Raw genomic sequence first — 18,202 nt, forward strand, 5'->3', positions numbered from 1 at the left:
ATATGGCATTTTTACGGTCCACCATGTTTTTTATTAACGTTTAGTAATCTCGCAAAAGTGTTTACACCGTATCCTATAGAACTTCTCCTTATTGCTCTTCCACTTAACTACGGGCCTTATAATATGGGGAACGGCGCCATACCATGTTATTTTCTAAAACGTGCTGTTCGAGAAAACAGAGGATTAGCATCGCATTTCCATATCAATACTATCATTTTCATCCCATGATGTGAACGAATACTTATGCTACCGAAAATTGGATACCTGCTGGTATGCATCAATATGAATCAAGCTCATCACCTATCGCATAGCTCAATTTGCACCTTTTTACAATCCATGTGAACGAATTAGGATCGTTTTCATAACTACTTACTTACTTGAGTACTTTTAAAATCAGTCAATTCTACTTCTACTTCAAGTAGTTTTAGGTTGCTTATGGAAGAAGTACTTCTACTCGTACTTGAGTAGATTTTTTCGTCGTTACTTCTACTTCTACCTGAATAGATTTCTTGACTACTTTGACCATCTCTGGAGTCTAGCTCAAATGTGTTCAGTGCACATCATCGAGCACAGAAGTGATGACACACAAATCGCTTTAGCATATGTTATTTTGACGTGATGGCGTAATCGGTACATGGCATAGGTGGTCGGTAAGGAGAGCAATTTCTACTTTTTCAGAGTGCACAATTTATGTTGTACGTAAGTACGCTATATCGTCAAGTAATTATGATTTAGACTTCTACTTTTTGGGAATAACCAGGCTCTAAACCAGGGGGTCGCAACCTTTTTGGCCAACGGGTAACGTGCAGTTTTTCGAATCATTGCGCGGGCCACTTGAGACTGGTGACAATTTGTAGTCGTCCCATCCGAACGAGCTGGATTAGGTAACGATCGACGCAAGACTTATCATATCTAACGTACATATATTGCGGGTCGCATTTGCACCGCAGTTCTCAGATTGCAAGAGCAGGAGTATTCGGCGCCTGGACATATCAATATCGTACCTTTCGGCCATGATGCGTAGTTTATTTTGGGCCAAGGTTTCAGAAACGACAATCCTTTCATGAGTTCGTGCACTTGCGAAGTCGCATGTTTACCGACATTTTGTATGTCTTGGTGTGTTCTGGATCAGAGATGGCTGTCGCTGAAATGGCGGTTTCGCTGGACGCGCATCACTAGACTGAAGATAGACCAGGGATATTCCGTCCTATTATTGCGAATACAGTTAGAGTACATTTTGTGCATCAGACGTATTTTTGTCATTTTTAGTTGTTGGGAAGGGTAATAAAAGCAAATTTCGAAGGAAAAATTAAAGTTGCTTCAATATTCCGCGAAATACTTTAAACTTTATGAAAGATTCACAAACATTTACGAACAATGTCGGGGAAGGCATGTCTCCTTTCGCACCCCCTGGTTAGGAAAATGCACCGGAACTGTTTTAGTAGTAGGCTAAACATCCCAATTTTTGCGCTCAGGTTAATCAAATTTTTGGTTGACCTTAGAAGTTCACAATAAATCACGTGGGCATTTCAGCTTTTGATAATATAACTTTTTTTCGAAAATTACGAAGGGGTAGCGTTTGGCCACCCCTGCACTTGACTAACGATTTTACTTACGCGGAAATCGGTATTTCTACTACTACTTGAATATAAATTCATAATTTTGCTTCCACTTTTGCTTGAGTCCCAACAATGACTACTCACGCATACTCGCAGTACCGGCCAACCAAACAATGTTTAATCTATTGAAAATATTATATTGTATTCTATGCCAGTGCTTTTCAACCTGTGTGACGGTTCGCATTGGTGTGAATGAAAAAAAAAATGCAGTGCGAATGACGAAGGTGGTGTGAATTGTGCGAATGAAAATCGTGAATAATTGTTGATTTTGCTGACATGGAATAATTCAAATAAACCTGATAGGAAATTCAAGAGCGATGTAACTTTTGTAGTTGCGACGCAATAGTAAAAACCAGGGTTGTAAACGAGTCACAAAGCTCCGAGTCACAAGTCAATCTCACTTTTATAGTTTTGACTCGAGTCAAGTCGAGTCATTTTCAATTTACCACCGAGTCAAGTCCGAGTCCAAGTCATTGAGCAGAGGTTCGAGTCCGAGTCCAAGTCATTGTGCTGACTGCTCAGTTTCCAGTTAAAGTCTTGTTACACCAATTATTATAACTCTGTTTGCTGATAACAAATGGTTCGCATTTATATTATACTAATTTCCCTCACTTTTAACAGTTTTTGGTCGCATTTTCAAGTACCAGTACCAATAGACGGTGCTCCAATAGGGTGGTTACTTTACTATTCTTCGAAATTGCAATGAAATGTCGATCTTGGCCGGCTGAGTTTCGAGTCATATAACTTGGTTCGAGTCATGTGCAATGACTGGAGTCCAAGTCGAGTCATTAGACAGATTGACTCGAGTCGAGTCGAGTCATTTCTGTATTTCGAGAAAATGACTCGAGTCATTACAACCCTGTTAAAACTTGGATAACTTACGACACGCCACTAATCGAGTAATCGTAGCTCTCACAAGCCGTAGTGAATTAATATCTTCGCATTATAATTATTGCGTAACCAAAAGCCTGGTTTGGAAGCTGGCGTAGTGGCACTTGGCAGACATACAGTATATAAGCCCGTCTGAGCCTGCGACAGGCTGATTAAATGACGTCAAATTGACTTTCTGCTTTCTTTCGCTAAACAGTCATCATATTTTCGTGATAACTCTTCGAATAGTGCGAGTCTCGAGGACAGTAGTAAATACCATCATTACAGACTCACATTTGCAAGTTACTGTAACGCAAAGGATTTTCCTTTCAAATATTATTGAAGTATGGACCGCGAAGGTTGTAAGTTTGGGTCGATTCGGTTCCAGAGCTGTCTGTTAATATGTGTGTATTATTTGTTGAATTTATTGCAAAAAATCCTGTGATAGTTTTCACATAGCCAAGGTCACAGCGTTGGTTACTGTAGCCAATAATCGAGACACACAGAAATACGACTTTATCATGAGAATTCATGATAAGATTTGTCCGACTGGTTTTCTGGAAAACATGTTGGAAGACCGTTGGGATGAACTAGTGTAGTAGGGGTGTGCAACGAGCACGTTCGGGCGTATGACACTCACTCCTTTCGAGGCCAACCCCTTCTGCGTCGTGGCACACGAAGACGTTGAGTTTTGGCCAACAAATCGCTGATAAAATGCGGCGCCAAAAACATAAGCGACAACAAAACCTTGGCTATAAAATGACCTTTCGACATAGATATGCTCCGTTTTCGGCACGGAATAGTCCCTTTCTTGCAATCTGAGTAGACAGTAGTACAACAGCGACACGCGGAGGAATTTAATTCACCCTAATTTGAAATTCCGTGCGTCAGACAGGTTTTGTAGAGCTGTGTTGGGTAGAATTGTGGTGGTCCGAGAAGGGTTGTAGTGAAATAGTTGAACTCAAAACGAGCGAAAAAGGTTTCCTTTTTAATGAGACACGTGATAGCTGAAGCTCCATAAGAGCCAATTAGTTGCACACCTGAACTAAATGTTGTTAAGTATCTTCATCTTCTTCTTGTATAACAATTTTCGGTTAGTTGATGCGAATGAAATTTCTTTTAGAAAAATCGTGCGAATGGAGCTCAAAAAGGTTGAAAAGCACTGTTCTACATGCTATTACTTCTGCTCCCGTTCCATCCGGCATATAATCTACCACAAGCTCAGTATACGCTATGTGATTGAACGATCTGTCAGGTTGTCACAATGTCACACATACTGGAAGGCTCCAAGCCGTTTTCACATAGATATAAAATCAGTCCGTCAACCACATTGAACTCACTTAACGCACATAAGCTAACACCTAATTCTCGATGCCTATGCATTCACCGCACTACAATTTTGGCCCCTTTTACTGGATGTTTACTCATGCTCGACAAGCGAAGGAATGCTGCAAACGATGCTCTCGTGAAATTGCGAGAAACGTAGCCTAGTTTTTGCTTTATCTCGGCAGCGAAACCACGGTGTTGGCAATGAGATGAGGTAGCTTATTGTCGTTCTATCAGGCCGTTTAGATGTTTGCGGAGGGAAATGCACTTGAGGCTATATTCGTAAGGTATGAAGGGTGTAGTTTCATGTTACGAATTGATTAGTATCTGTATTATTCTGGTAATAATGCGCATCGATTTTTCTACGTTTGCTGACGCAGGTGATGGTACCGCAATTGCTTGGTTAACTCGGAACTAATTAGCTGCTGGTCTATTGCTTCGTATATAGTAAATGCCGTATATCGACTTATGACATAGTGGACCTACAGTAAGGATGAAATGCGTGACTATAGGCCTACTGTGCAGAGCTCGATTGCTCTCTTAGCATGCCAATTTACACGTAAAATAGCAAATTCATTGATATCCACGAGAGATGGATCAATATTAGTGCTACAATGGTTACAACGGAGGAATATTTTCAGCAGTCGCAGGAAGTACGCACCATCAAGCTTGACAGTCCATATTGACGATCGCAAACTGTTGCTAGCGGTATTTGGCATACAGACGTGTAATATTTATTCACGGCATCGACATGATTTCGCGTCCGTAAATGCTGATGGTCAGCAGGGACCTTCGCAAGCGTGCAGTTACCGATTCATCCTGAATATTTCCACCCAATGTTGTATCAAATTGTATGGCCTGTATAACTATAACAGCGGTTTCCTAACTTTTCTACAAAATTTACCTGGCGAACCCTCGGTAATTATTTTCATGTTTCTCTGCTCGTATAAATCAAAGGATGATTGTTTATATATGCAAACTGACACCGATGAAGGAAAAAAAACTATCAAATGCGGTAAGTGTTCGATGTGATGGGTGCGCTTATTTGGTTGCAATGTGTCATCATTAGGGCAATTTTTTTTGACCTAAAAAACGGAAGATTTTGACCTAAAAAATCTAAATTTTGACTTTTTTTGACCTCAAAAAACTGAAATTTGACCAAATTTTGACCTCACGTATGCAAATTAGGTGTTTTCGCATATAATGTTAAAATTGTACTACTTATCTTCATTTCTGGTTGGAACTGTCTGTCCTTACTAAGTAGATTGGCCTGAAAAAACGTTTTTGGCTCAAAAACTGACAAATTTTTACATGAAAAACTAGTATTTCAACGAAATCTGGCCCTATGAAGAATTCCAGTAGTTACATTACGTATTCTGGTGGAAATAATTAAAATTTGTTGTAGTACAACGAAAGATCCTTTCCTACATTCTCGGGTAGAAAGTGTCTGTCCTTACTACATAGCTTGCCAAGAACGGAGAAAGAACGTTCAACAGCAGCATTTGTTGGCTGACAACACTCAAGTTGTGTGCACACTGCTGGTGACAAACCGTATTGCTTCATTCTGACAATGTTGTCTATATCACAATTTTTCAGCTTGCGCTTCTTGATATAAGAACCATGCAATGTCCAAGCAGTCTTGCTTCAGCTAGGATATCGCGGTACGTTGACCATAAAACCATGTCACTATTTGTTTCATTTGACCATTTATGAATCACAATGAGCAGACGATGGTCCGTTTACAACGGTAGGCCTATAGAGTAGGCTACAAGCTGTAAAATATCAAATGATAACTTCACCGACAGCGCAAAATCTACGATACAAACGAAATGCAGAGGTCTAAAAATGTTTGACTTCGTAAACAATTTTGACAAATTTTGACCTAACGCTACAATTTTGACCTAATTTTGACTTTTTTTGACATGTCAAAAAAAAATTGCCCTGGTCATCATTCATCAATATTTGATTTGAATTTGGATAGCGCAACTCTTATGTCGTCATAGTCGTGTGCTACTCACGATAGTCGGTTTTCGTATCGAATACTAAAACATAACCAAAAGCTAATAATGATGACAGATAATGTTTAAAACATCGACTAATGTTCAAAAACACATACCAACCAAAGACTATAAAGAAAACTTTATTGTCGAATTGCAATCATCTTTCATCTCAATAATCTCGTTGCGAACCCCCTGTTGTACGGACTTCGGTTTGGTAACCGCTGATCTTAGCAAATGTATCTGTATATTAAGATACAAGAATATACACGGTTATCACTATCCTACAGTACATTACCTTTAACTACATATGGAATACGCATTATACAGTAATGTAACCAGTCTATTAGCTTCCAGGATCAAGAATAGTGTCAACATCCGAGGCTCGATTCCGACACCAATGTGTTATCTTACTGTCGCTGGTTTGAGTTAGTAACAGGACAGGCTGTCTACTTTTTGGCTGACGGTTACTGGGCTGCGCGTTCAGTTTATATATTTTACATCAGTTCGACAGTTAGTTAGCTTGTGATACAATGCAATGACAATGAGAAATCGAATGGATGAAGTCATCCTACAAATAATAATGATAATAATATTAATATAATTTTGGAATGTGACGTGCGCATGCGCATGCAATGCAGAGAAATTGGGAATCAATAAAATGATGGCCTAGCCGTGTCAGTTCGGATTATAGGCGAAATCGATTTGTCCAAAGCGTGATCGTGGACGTAGGCGAAATTGATTTAGTATACACTACTATACACCTCTGTTATTTTGTCTTAATGATGGAAGAATGAGCTTATTAGACATCCTATTATGTGTCCCCTAGTTTTGCGAACGATGACCTACTGCTGTACATTGTTAATCATTTGTATCAATGGATCATAACAAACATAACAAACTCAGATACGGCGTCTACAGGCTGATTTAATTGGATTAGCGGGTGAATTGAGTACGACAATCGACGGAAAAGTAGGTTGCAGAAGACATTAAATGCAAGATCGGCTAATTACGGGGTCAATACGTGATAAGCGCGAGTGGTAATCGATGAGCATTTCTAAGAATACACCGCGCATTCGATATTCGATTTCATGGAGTAGCCTATTTGTGCAATATATATATAATTTCAGCGACAAACCTAGATAGAGGCAGGACTACACTGATGCAAGATATGACAAGGTTAACGCCGAAGTATGGTATCACTGGGGATTAGGCGACCACACCTGTATCAGGGGTTCTTAAACTGGGACCTGTGAAAGGGCAATTTTTAACTATATCGCCAAGAAACTTATTCGAAACCAAATTGTGATCATTCGGCGATGACGATGTGGGTGGGAATGTGATTGTGATTACCTTGTCCGGTCGTTAGGTAGCTTATTTTATGCGTGCAATACTGTAAACAGCGTTGACCTTAATGCTATGACCTTTGTTAAAAATCGCAGTCATCACCTTCTGAAATTATGGGGGTACGCGCGGGATCCGCGATCAAAAAGGTTCAAGAACCCTTCCTTATATGTTGTTGTAGATACAGTCATCGTGTTCCGTTATGCACGACATATAATGTGCGTGTTCGATTATGTGTGCGTGTATCGCCGACCATAATAAAAAATAATCTGCGGACACTCTTACGCTGATAGAAATAAGTGAGACTATCATGTGTAAGTGGAATCTTTTATTTATAGTAAGACTGATAGAGATATATAGATTCGCTTTTTATTGTCGTACTTCACAAAATCAATTACTATAATTAGATGCGAGCATGACTGTTTGTTCCTTTAAAACTGGCAATATTATGATATTGAAATATCTTTCGCCATATGCTGACTGATCAGTAGGGGTATGTAAATGGTTCGAGTACTCGTATATATGAATGGAGTATTATTGGTAATGATTCGGGTCGGGTAGTGAGAGACTATGTTTGCTGGTATCAAAATTATATTTCCACTAATAGTTATCATTGTTTTGATGCTTTCTACGCAACATGATACCCATCATCCGGAATATGTAGTTCTGAGCTTCACACGTCAGTGAAGTAATGATTCACCCACAGCTTGTCACAAAGTTAAATGAAATATGTATGGCCGGAAATTACCAAAGCATCTTTATATGGCGTAGTATCGGTGTTATTTTCTTAGTGGTCGCATAAAATACACGTATATTTGTACCCTCCACATCCTCCATACTCTGAAGATGTCATTCGGAATCGTATCACCCCGGTATTCGATTTTGTCCGGCTATATTGATCGGTAACGTTGAGCGTATGGAAGATATAGTCTCTAAGAGCCGGTTGCCGAATATATTTCCTTCACGAGTCAAGTTTACAGGATCGCTCACATGACTATCTTTTTTCTCATAAATGAGACCTACTGAATTAATTTCTGTCACAACGTTCCTAATCTTACATTTGGAGAGACATGACATGAATGTGCCTTTACCGGGTCAAGGATCGTTGCTGCATAACGTAATAATGTGGGTGTGTTATCAGTGGTGGAAACCAACACGTATCTGGGTATCGGATCTCTTCGCCAAAGTCAATTTTATGAGACCAGTTAAAGGCCCTTAAAGCTTACGTAATTGTCCGAAAAAATACAGTTGCATGCGACACAGACGGTAATAAAGTGAACTCGACTGGCCTTTGAAGCAATTGCGTACTTGATACAGGATAAGTCGAAATATATTGGAGTTCTGCAAGTACAAGCATTAATGCGAGCAAGTCCGTCATCGTGAATAAAGCATCGTGCCTTGACGCGGTCATGTAATTCACGCTCCCGTCAATATCAAATCAAATATACAACCGCGCATTTCCGGCGCGTGCCATGGATGAGATCGGAACAATTGCTTCGCGCTGGCGAAAGTATTGGTGGTTTTCTATGTCAGTTATCGTTGGAGAAATAAATTCAGCGCTGGAATATTAAATATTTGAGCTGTAGTTCGATCTTCATCAGTATGTTTGTGTTGACCAGTTTTGTCACGCTGAACTACTTTGCGACTTTATGGTGCTATAGATATTGAAATCGTTATGTGATCGTTCCGTGCATATTCTCTTTGTAACGAAAATCGTGCATTTCGCCGAATTTCACCGAACAGTTGGCTGTAAATCACGTAAACCAGGGGTGGGCAACTTCTCCAGTTGGCGGGCCGGATATGGGAAAATGAAGTACTTGGCGGGCCGGAATACAGAATATATACATTAATCGCGTATTTATCCACATATACGAGGAATAAATCGTATTTAATGTAAACTATAAGTGCAGACCATAGAAACCAAAAACAGTATTTATTGAATTTATTAACAATGGCTGTTGAAGTCAATCACACATGTGTGGTCAGTAAAAGTTGTCAACAAGTTCTTTGAAGTCCGGCTGTATGTCGTATGTAGAAACCCTTAGCTAAGACTGCACGTGAACATCAGTTATATGGGAACGCAGTCTTGTCTTGTTAATGTTCATGGTCGAAAATGCCTGTCGAGTGTAGACCCGAACAGAGACAGTAGTTTCTTGGTCATATTTCTCAGGTTAGCAAACTTGGATTCATTCTGGGACGCATGGAACTTGTCAATACTTGCGGATAGAATTTCACTTTCGGGACAGAATTTCACTCTGCGGGTCGGTCAAAATCCCTTCTCGGGCCGGATCCGGGCCGCGGGCCGTATGCTGCCCGTTTGTGCGGTAAACGGTACTTCATGCCGTAAATTGTGCCACCACGGCCCACACCCTTCCACCGGATTGAAAATGAGTCAACGCACCAATTCGCAAGGGGATATATCATAGGTCTTAACTGGATTATTTGTTAGTGTACCACCCTATAAAATTCCAAAATATGGTGTTACACGTAAATCCACTACGGCACACCTATTATTATTAATATTATTACTATTAACTGTGAAAATGAGACATTGTAGCGCTTATCACCTTATCGGCCTGGTGCGCCACATCCACTACATCTCTGGAATATATCCTGCCGAAAATTAAAAAAAGATAAAATGCCAAAAAAAGCTTTTTGAAAATATAGATTTTATAAAAAAATTTTGATGAAAATGGCAACAAGAATTGGCAGTAGTTTGTATGAAGCGAAAAAACGAGTGTGTAAAGCAGAATTCTTAAATTGGGGTCCGTGAATCCTTTGGGGTCAGTGAATTATTTGGAGGTCCTCAGACATTGTCCAGGGCCAAAGAGTCCTCTGATTAAATCTGGATTTACGGCCAATCAGTGGATTGTATAATCCATCGATTAGGAAATAGATGATCTCTGCACGCCAAAGCAGTAATTAGCATATTTTGGAATCTGTGATAGCGGGCCCTAATTTTGAAATTTAGCGCGGTTACTAGGTAATTTCCTGTTGTCAATGCTCATGCATTTGGTACATGGTGCACACTCATGATTTCTAACAATTGGTTGGGTAGTGGAAGCGGCGATCCAAACCTGTCAGAAAATTTCTGAATTGTTATCATAAGTATTGTGATCTGTGTGAATGCTGGAAATTTTGCACGCACAGGGCATCGACTATTAAGAATAGATAATGCAGAACCGCTCGGTTTTGCATCGGTTAAATTTGGTCTCCAGCATCGCTCTCAATTCGGATTTAAATCTTGCTGTCTGATGGCACAGTGTGGAAACTGCATGTTTTGTGACTTCCGTTTCATAAGAAAGACCAAACTGATGCGTTTTACGTGGTTAATTCGAGTCTATTAATATGAATCGATGGCGATGCCAAACTTGCCAAAAATAACACGGCCTGGTGTAAGCGACTCATTTTAATCAATTGGAATCGGTGCGAAAGCTCAATTTGGCACCGTTTACCTGATTGTTGATTGATACCTCACGTTGGGTTACCGTATTTTGGAATCCGTAAAGGAGGTCACTTCCTCCAAAAGGAGGACATCTGGTAACCCTGCCTCACGCTATAGTGGAAATCTGATACACACACCTCTCTTCCACTCATGAATTTACAGCTTGGAGGTCTTGAAACCTCAAGTGTTCATAAAACAGCATTTAAAACAGCTAGTAAGCAGCTTAAGTTTGTGGCAATGATATTATATGAAGTAATGATCAACCAATAGCGTTGCCATTATGTGAAAAGAAATAGGTATGATCAAAAATTGCCGAATTGTATTTATATGGGGTAGCACTGACGTTAGACTAGACTGGAAGCCTAATAGTACTCGTACTCGAATAGTACTCATACTCGAAATCGAATCGCGCCGGTACTCAATTTTGCAGAACCCGACTGATCAGGAACATTGACCCCATGTAGAATGGTCTAACAGCAGGTTACCGAATAAATATCTCTCAAGAGTCGAGTTGACCCGAATCCCTTGCATAGATCTCTTTGCTCTCGCAAATAAAACCTACTAGGGGAATTGCTGTGGCGCCTATACCCACACCATAGCCTATAACATATAACCATACCATATAATCATACAAAACGTTTGAGTTAAGTCTTTCTTAGCAAACGGAAGTCATAAAACGTGCAGTATCTAAACAGAGCCAAAATAGATAGAAGAAAAACCGAATTCATTACGATGTAGAAAAGCGAATTCACCTGATATGATAACGATGGCGTCTGCAAAATCGAAGCTCAAATAGCCGATTCGCTGTGCGTACCAAATTGCCGGCATCCACTCAGATCACAATACTACTTATCATATTCGCATGATAGTCTTCACTACCAAACCAAATTATTTGGTGGCTCCAATTTTCAATATATCATGAAAAATATCCAACCGCAAAGAAAAATCAGGGAAAGGGTCAGAGTGTTTATGTACTATACGTATTACGTATAGATGGGGGTTGCTTCTCGGCGACTTTGACCTTTTGTACTTGGTCAATGGTCATTCACGAAACTGTAATAAACTTGTTCAGTTACCTCATACAAACCACTTTCAATTCTCGTTGACATTTTTATTAAAGATTTTCTTGAAAATCCACTTTTTCGAAAATGCCTTAGTTTTGATATTTTCAAAATTTTATTTTTGGTAGTTTTGGCGTCTCGTTCCCAAAATGCCCAAAATAGCTAAATGCATGGAAATGCTGAGTGTGCCTTTACCCGTTCAAGCATCGGCGCTGCTTTTAACGTAATGAAGGGGTGGTATATGGCCGAATCAAAAATGTAACCTGGTATAGGCATGAGATCCCTTGCTCCCAGTCGCTTTTGGCGAGACCCAGTTAGAGCCCAGCAATCGCCATAATGGTCAGTAGAAAGAATATTGCATTCGACACGGATAGTAATAAACGTGAACTCGACTTTAGAATAAATTGCGTACTTCATACAGGATAAGTGAAAAATACATGAATTCTGCAAGCACAAGCATGATTATCAAGTCTATCATCGTGATTAATGCCGTGTTGCTTGACGCGGTCATGTAATTCGTGCTCCCGTCAATATCAAATGAAATATGAAACCGCTCATTTTTGGCGTGTGCCATGAACAAATGGTCCGCTCGGGCGGAAAAAACTGATGATTTTCTATGTCAGATATGATGAGTGAAAGAAATTAATCGCTTGGAAATTAAATATTTGAGCTGTCAGGTCGATCTACTTCAATATATGTTTGGGTGTACCAGCTTTGGCACGCTGAAATACTTCAGATTTTATCATTATTATTATTATTAATTGTGGAAATGAGACATTGTGGCGCTTATCACCTTATCAGTCTGGTGCGTCACGGCCGAAATTTCGTATCACAAGTCATAAATGGCTTAAATTAGCACATTGTTGGCTAGGATGAACTCAACGAGAGGTGATAGAAGTTCTGTCCGTACGAGAAGGTTATATGTGGTGAATTCTACCTTCAAGTTCAAGCAATAATAATAATCAATTAAGTATACTCGGTGCCACTCGTAATTTGGGCATGCGAGGAGGAAGTGATCCACATTCTCGGGTATGAGACATAAGTCACACAAAGGCGTGTCGATGCAGCCTATTTTAAATAAATGCCATTTTAGGCGGCAATGGCCGGAACGGAAACTTTATAATGGTGTAGATATCGATATAGCTATGTGATCGTCTCGCACATATTCGGTTTGTAACTATACCAAGGATTTATATACGCTGTAAATCAAAATCGTGCGTTTCGCCGATTTTCACCATAGCGTAGAATGTTAATCAGGTAAACGGTACTTTCAGGCACTAAATTGGGCGTCCACATCCTTCCAACGAGTGAAAATGAGTCAAATGCACCAATTCGTATGGAGCTATATCCCACTATCCCAGGTGTGTAGTGGATTATGTTTTGGTGTAACACTCCATAAAATTTCAAAATATGATGGTATACACGTGAATCCGTCACATCTCTGGGATATATCTCCTTAAGGATCGTGCTTATTTTAGACTCATTTTTAACTATTGTAATGAGTGTAGAAACACAATTTTGTAGCTGAAAATGCCGTTTCCCTGATCCACTCCCCGCGATAAGGTAGAAATCTGGAATGCTGGAAATACACTTATTTTCACCCATGGATATCAAAAGAGGATAATGTGAAGCCCATTCCACGGTATTCAGTCGAATTTGTCTGCCAAACGGGTCGACGACTCTCGGTGAGCATGTGTTTTAGAATTGATGACGTCCCGCACCAAGTACTCTGGGCAGAGCCTTGCGTCTGTCGTTGTCCTTCTTGCCCGTATTGTTTCAGGCGTAAAAGTAATATTGTAAATGTACTCCGTGGTAGGTATATGCTGTACTGTTCTTACCGTGCCGGCGTTATATGATTATATGCAATCCGAAATAACTTATTGGGTAATATCATTTTGTAATCATCAATCAGATAGGATTAATCAAAACGATACCAATATAGCTTAGCTTATTTCCGAATGTTTTTCAGAATAAACAATTTTTGCGTTTTTTCATCATCAAAATTCAATATTTTTAGGCTTGAACTAATTATTTAAGACGTTTTAAATTGGCATTTCTTGGCAAGCAGAAAGCACATGACGTTTAGTACTCAATGCCAATAAACTACAAGAAAAGATGAATTTTTGTTTAAGGAAAAAACGCATTTACATTTCACAACTGATTGCTGTAGCTGTTGAATCGAACTAAATTGTTTGCACTGAAGCAGTACTTACTAACTCTGCTCAATTAATTATTCCTGAGTTCATTTTTTATTTAAAAAAAAATCGGCTTCTCTCTATACTCTGTCAGATATTACCCCCGCAAGTTACAGCTTTTCAGTGAAAGCAATGTCGGACAAATCTTAGGCTATCATTACATTAAACCAAACTGTGTACGGTAATACGAAGGTCGGCACATTTTCATTTTCATCGGACCTCAGACGTGTACAAACTAACCACAGGAGATCGCGCGATGTGCGAAGAAATTTGTTCGTTTTAAGGAATTGTAAGCGGCCGAAATTCATGCACTTCGCAACCCAGTACTTTAAGAACTCCTGATCTATCCAATGGTTAGTAAACGAGAGTGGCTTCGGCTTTCAATTTACTATAAAAAATATCCGCACGACAAATAAACGTTTAGGAAAGGTACTGAATCGCTGACAATATAAAAAATAGATTAGGGCTTTCATAGACGGATTCTAAAATATGCGGATACTAACCGAAAGATCTACTTTTTTTATGCAAGGATCCTTTATAGCTGTACTCTACCCTTCCTAAGCGCTGGATTGATCAATCCAGGGATTTGCTGTTAATCGAGGATTTCATTTCTCTGCTTTTAGCCTCGAGATCAGATTTGCCTTGACCTTTAATGGATCCCCTATAGTACCCAAGCGGTTCGAGGGAACAGGTTAAGTATGTCACCGATTTATGCGCACTTGTTTTTGTTTCGCTTGAAACGCGCTCCTCTCAATTCCTGTTCATGTTCCACGAAACTCTTCTTTCTTTATAAAGTCCCAATTTTAGAAATCTTGTTTATTTAAATGTAATCATTGGCATCTGCTGCGCAAATTGCCGAAAATAAGTATAGCTGATTTGTATATAAAAGGCAGACAACACTTGGATTACCCGAATTGTCTGTGTGACAAAGTTACCACGCAAGAAGCTTTCTGTCCGAGCGAGATAGTGCGATGGTGATGGAGTCCGGCTTGTCGATCCGTAGGTCGTTGGTTCGATCCTCGGCCGGGTCAGACTTAAGACTCGAAAGCTGGTATCCGCAGCTATCCTGCTAGGCGCTCAGCATCGACGGATAACGTGGAGAAGAAAAAATCGGGGCTGCAGACTAGGTGACCTTACGGTCATATGCAGGCCGTGTTATTTTTGGCATATGCCAAAACTGCCAAAATAACTTATTTTTGGCATTTTTCGATTTTTATTTTTGGCAGTTTTGGCATCGTCCTCCAAATAGATAGTTTCAGCCTCGAATTAGTCACAAAAACGCTTTATTTGGGCTAGTTTGTCAAAAGACACCACAAAATGTGCAGCATCCACGTATAATCAGTGCCAACAAACAATAAGAAGAAAAAACCTAACGATTTCATAGGTTAATAATATCAAACGAAACCACAAAATGTGCAGTATCCATCGTAATCGGTGCCAGTAAGCAAAAAAAGTAAGAAAAATTGTTACAGCTGTTGAATAGACTTAAATCGTTTGAACTGTAACAGTGCTTCCAAACTCAGGGCAGCTAAGTTTCTCCTAAATTCATTTCTCGTCCAGCGAATCTGGGAAATATCGGCTTCAACAGTAGCCGTTGAGGGAAGGAATGTTGCCAGTCATCCGTAAAAGGTTTTCAGAGCTTAAAAATCTTTGGAGGGCCGAACCGGCTTCCATGCATCACGAAAAGAGATCACTTCGCCAGTGCCATCGATCTCATCGCGGAAAGAATTTTCTTCCCGATCCTTTTCCAGGAGTTTCCTGTGTTGTCTCTCAACACATTCTATTTAGTAGCCCGACTATCATTTCTCCTTCAGTCTACCGATATATTTTCGGAGGACTTTTGTCACTTCAGGTGGCTTTAATATTACCAACTCGCATGGAAGAGTCCTTAGAAGGTTAGCTTGTTTAAGAACATTGACGCAACAAGACTGTCTGGCAAAACGAGACTATGCAGCTCAGAAATAGTCAGACAGTTTCTTGCGTCACAATGTTCAACTCGATCACAATGCAAAAATCGTGGTTGATTTTGGGGGTTCCAGTTCCATGAGCATAATATAATTTATATTTTATTAATCAGTACTGCGGCAGCTTCTCATTGATACCCGTTTTATCAAATTTAGTGCTCGACAAGCCGTCAAAAATGGTCGTAAAATTGCCTTTGGGCAAATGGAAAGTATGACGTAACCCAAACGCAGTCAGCCGTTCAATCTCGCTGTGCCCACACAATTTAGGACACCATGCTTTCACCCCTAATAGGTGGGCTGGACCCAGATTAAGAAACCTGCCTTTCACAAACGCGCTTCTCGCTTGTAACGCGGTCCTGTTAACACAACACCATGAACGAAATACACTATTTGGCAAGCCGTGTTATTTTTGGCATATGCCAAAAATTGCTTATTTTTGGCATTTTCAAATTTTTATTTTTGGCAGTTTTGGCATCTGGCTCCTGAAATGCCAAAAATAACACGGCCTGGTCATATGGCATCTCCGTCGTCAAAGCTGGCGATGGTGCTGGCGGAAAAGAATATCATATCTCCCTGTCTCTCTATCTACGAGAGCAGGGGTCGACTTTCGCCATATAATGCAAATATTGAACGTTGAGGAAAGGTATAAACTTGCCTTTGGCGTGTATGTGTGTTGTGCCTGCTTCTTCGATTTTCTTTGTTCTTAGCGAAATCTCTTGCATTCACTTCAGATTGTTAGCATCATCGAATTGTTTGCGCTATGCTTCTCAAATTGATTATAATTCTGCAAGTTGCGCTGTTTTGTGGGACCGGCGCTTGGTACAACGGACCCGATGGCAAAGAAGCTACTGAAGGAACGGTGAGGTTACTTGAAAGGCTGATCGCTCATGATTACCAACTCCTTCTCCTGTACAAATAGTAACACTGGCGAGTCCAGAATATAATTTAATGACGTGACAGGATGTCACTACACGACTTGAGAGTTATAATTTGGAGTTGATTCGAATTTGTAATTTTTAAGACGCCCCTCACAACTCCGACTCGCGCACCCGCCTCATGCGATCACATCATCACACCGCCAATAGAATAACGCCAACTCTCCTGTTTCGTGCACCTATATCGTTCAACGTTCACCAATAGTGTTAATCAGGGGTCGGTAACCTTCCAAATGCACCAGTGTGTCAAGTGTCAAAATATCAACAACTCGCGTGCGAACATTTTCGTATGAATCTCTCTTTGACATCCCGTTCAGACAATATCCTGCAAAATTTGGGATCCTGAGCATTTAGTGGTCGTTTCGAAACGTTTCAGTGATTTCACGTGCTTTCGGCCGCTTAGCAATTGTCTACCCGGAGCAAGTCAAACTTACCTCCGGTATAAATATTTTAATATTAGGCCTACTGTGTAAAGTACTGTTGCGATTTCCAGGCTTTGAAAGAGGTCAAATGGTACAATTTAGCGCAGTTTAGTGCCTCGCAGTATACATATCATGCGTGACGTCTTTCATGTTCTCGGTTGCCAGGCCAATCCAAAAATAGGGACAGGAACCACACTCCCGACTTATCTGTAACCTGAAAAACGCAGTTAAGCCTTGCCGTTGTTTTCGATCCGTTTTTTACCAAAATCGAGATAACATCGCGAATAATCTGAATATATCGGACTGCATTCGGTGGAGCTATTCTAGCGTAATATCTTACCGACTGAGATTGCTTGAAATGATTTAGCGTGCCGTGAAAAAATGAACTCGACTGCCACAACTTGCAATTGGCATTAGCCCAGGGGTTGCGCGAAGTGTTCTGTAAATTGTAATGAAAATCATACAGGTTACATTTCCGTATATTCGGAGAAACATAGTCATACATTAACTCAGACCACCACATGACCACTGACCAGGTGAGAGGGCACAAAATAATTTAGCATAACAGTATAAGTCTATGACCACTGTGACCAATGATAGCCAAGACGGGCGTATCTTGTGTTAAACGGAACATTAGGATCAGTCTCAAGGGTTGTGCGGAGGTCAGACTCTCAATTCATACAGATGATATGTGATGATACGCCCGTCTTGGCCATCATTGGCCAGAGACAATAAGTCCTGTTCAGTAGTTGAATTGTGGCGGTTATGGTGGTACGTCGTGCGCCGTGGCGTAAGCAGGGTGGGTTGACTTCGAAATCTACGTCCCGACCTTCCGAAATGCCAATATATCTCCTATCTTCATATGCAAAATTGTAATTAGCCAATTGGTATGACGGTGTTGCGTTCCCCCAAACAATGTGATGACACTTTCCAACCACTTCCTGAGCGGGTATCTGAAAGGAACATCATAAGTTGCACTGATGTCAATAATGAAAGTAGATGTATTCCAAAACATAACCAGCAG

General features: G+C 40.3%; 2 protein-coding genes across 4 annotated transcripts in view; one reads left to right on the plus strand and one right to left on the minus strand.

Moving 5' to 3' along the window:
- The window catches only part of LOC145438179 (C-Maf-inducing protein-like), a 173,054-nt gene that overhangs the window by 148,201 nt on the left and 6,651 nt on the right, over positions 1-18,202 (minus strand). The window lies entirely within an intron of this gene.
- Positions 15,341-18,202, plus strand: part of LOC145438187 (zinc transporter ZIP10-like) — a 107,955-nt gene continuing 105,093 nt past the window's right edge. Inside the window, exon 1 of one of the 2 annotated variants that reach the window (XM_080315557.1) lies at positions 15,341-16,680. In XM_080315557.1, coding sequence (XP_080171683.1) covers positions 16,582-16,680 — 99 coding nt within the window. In that variant the 5' untranslated portion in view covers positions 15,341-16,581. The remainder of the gene's footprint in view (positions 16,681-18,202) is intronic. The other variant, XM_080315556.1, reaches the window with a different exon arrangement.

This window comes from Botryllus schlosseri, chromosome 4 (assembly GCF_051294905.1).
Source record: "Botryllus schlosseri isolate E-star chromosome 4, Bs_hap1, whole genome shotgun sequence".
Classification (NCBI taxonomy): Eukaryota; Metazoa; Chordata; class Ascidiacea; order Stolidobranchia; family Styelidae; genus Botryllus; species Botryllus schlosseri.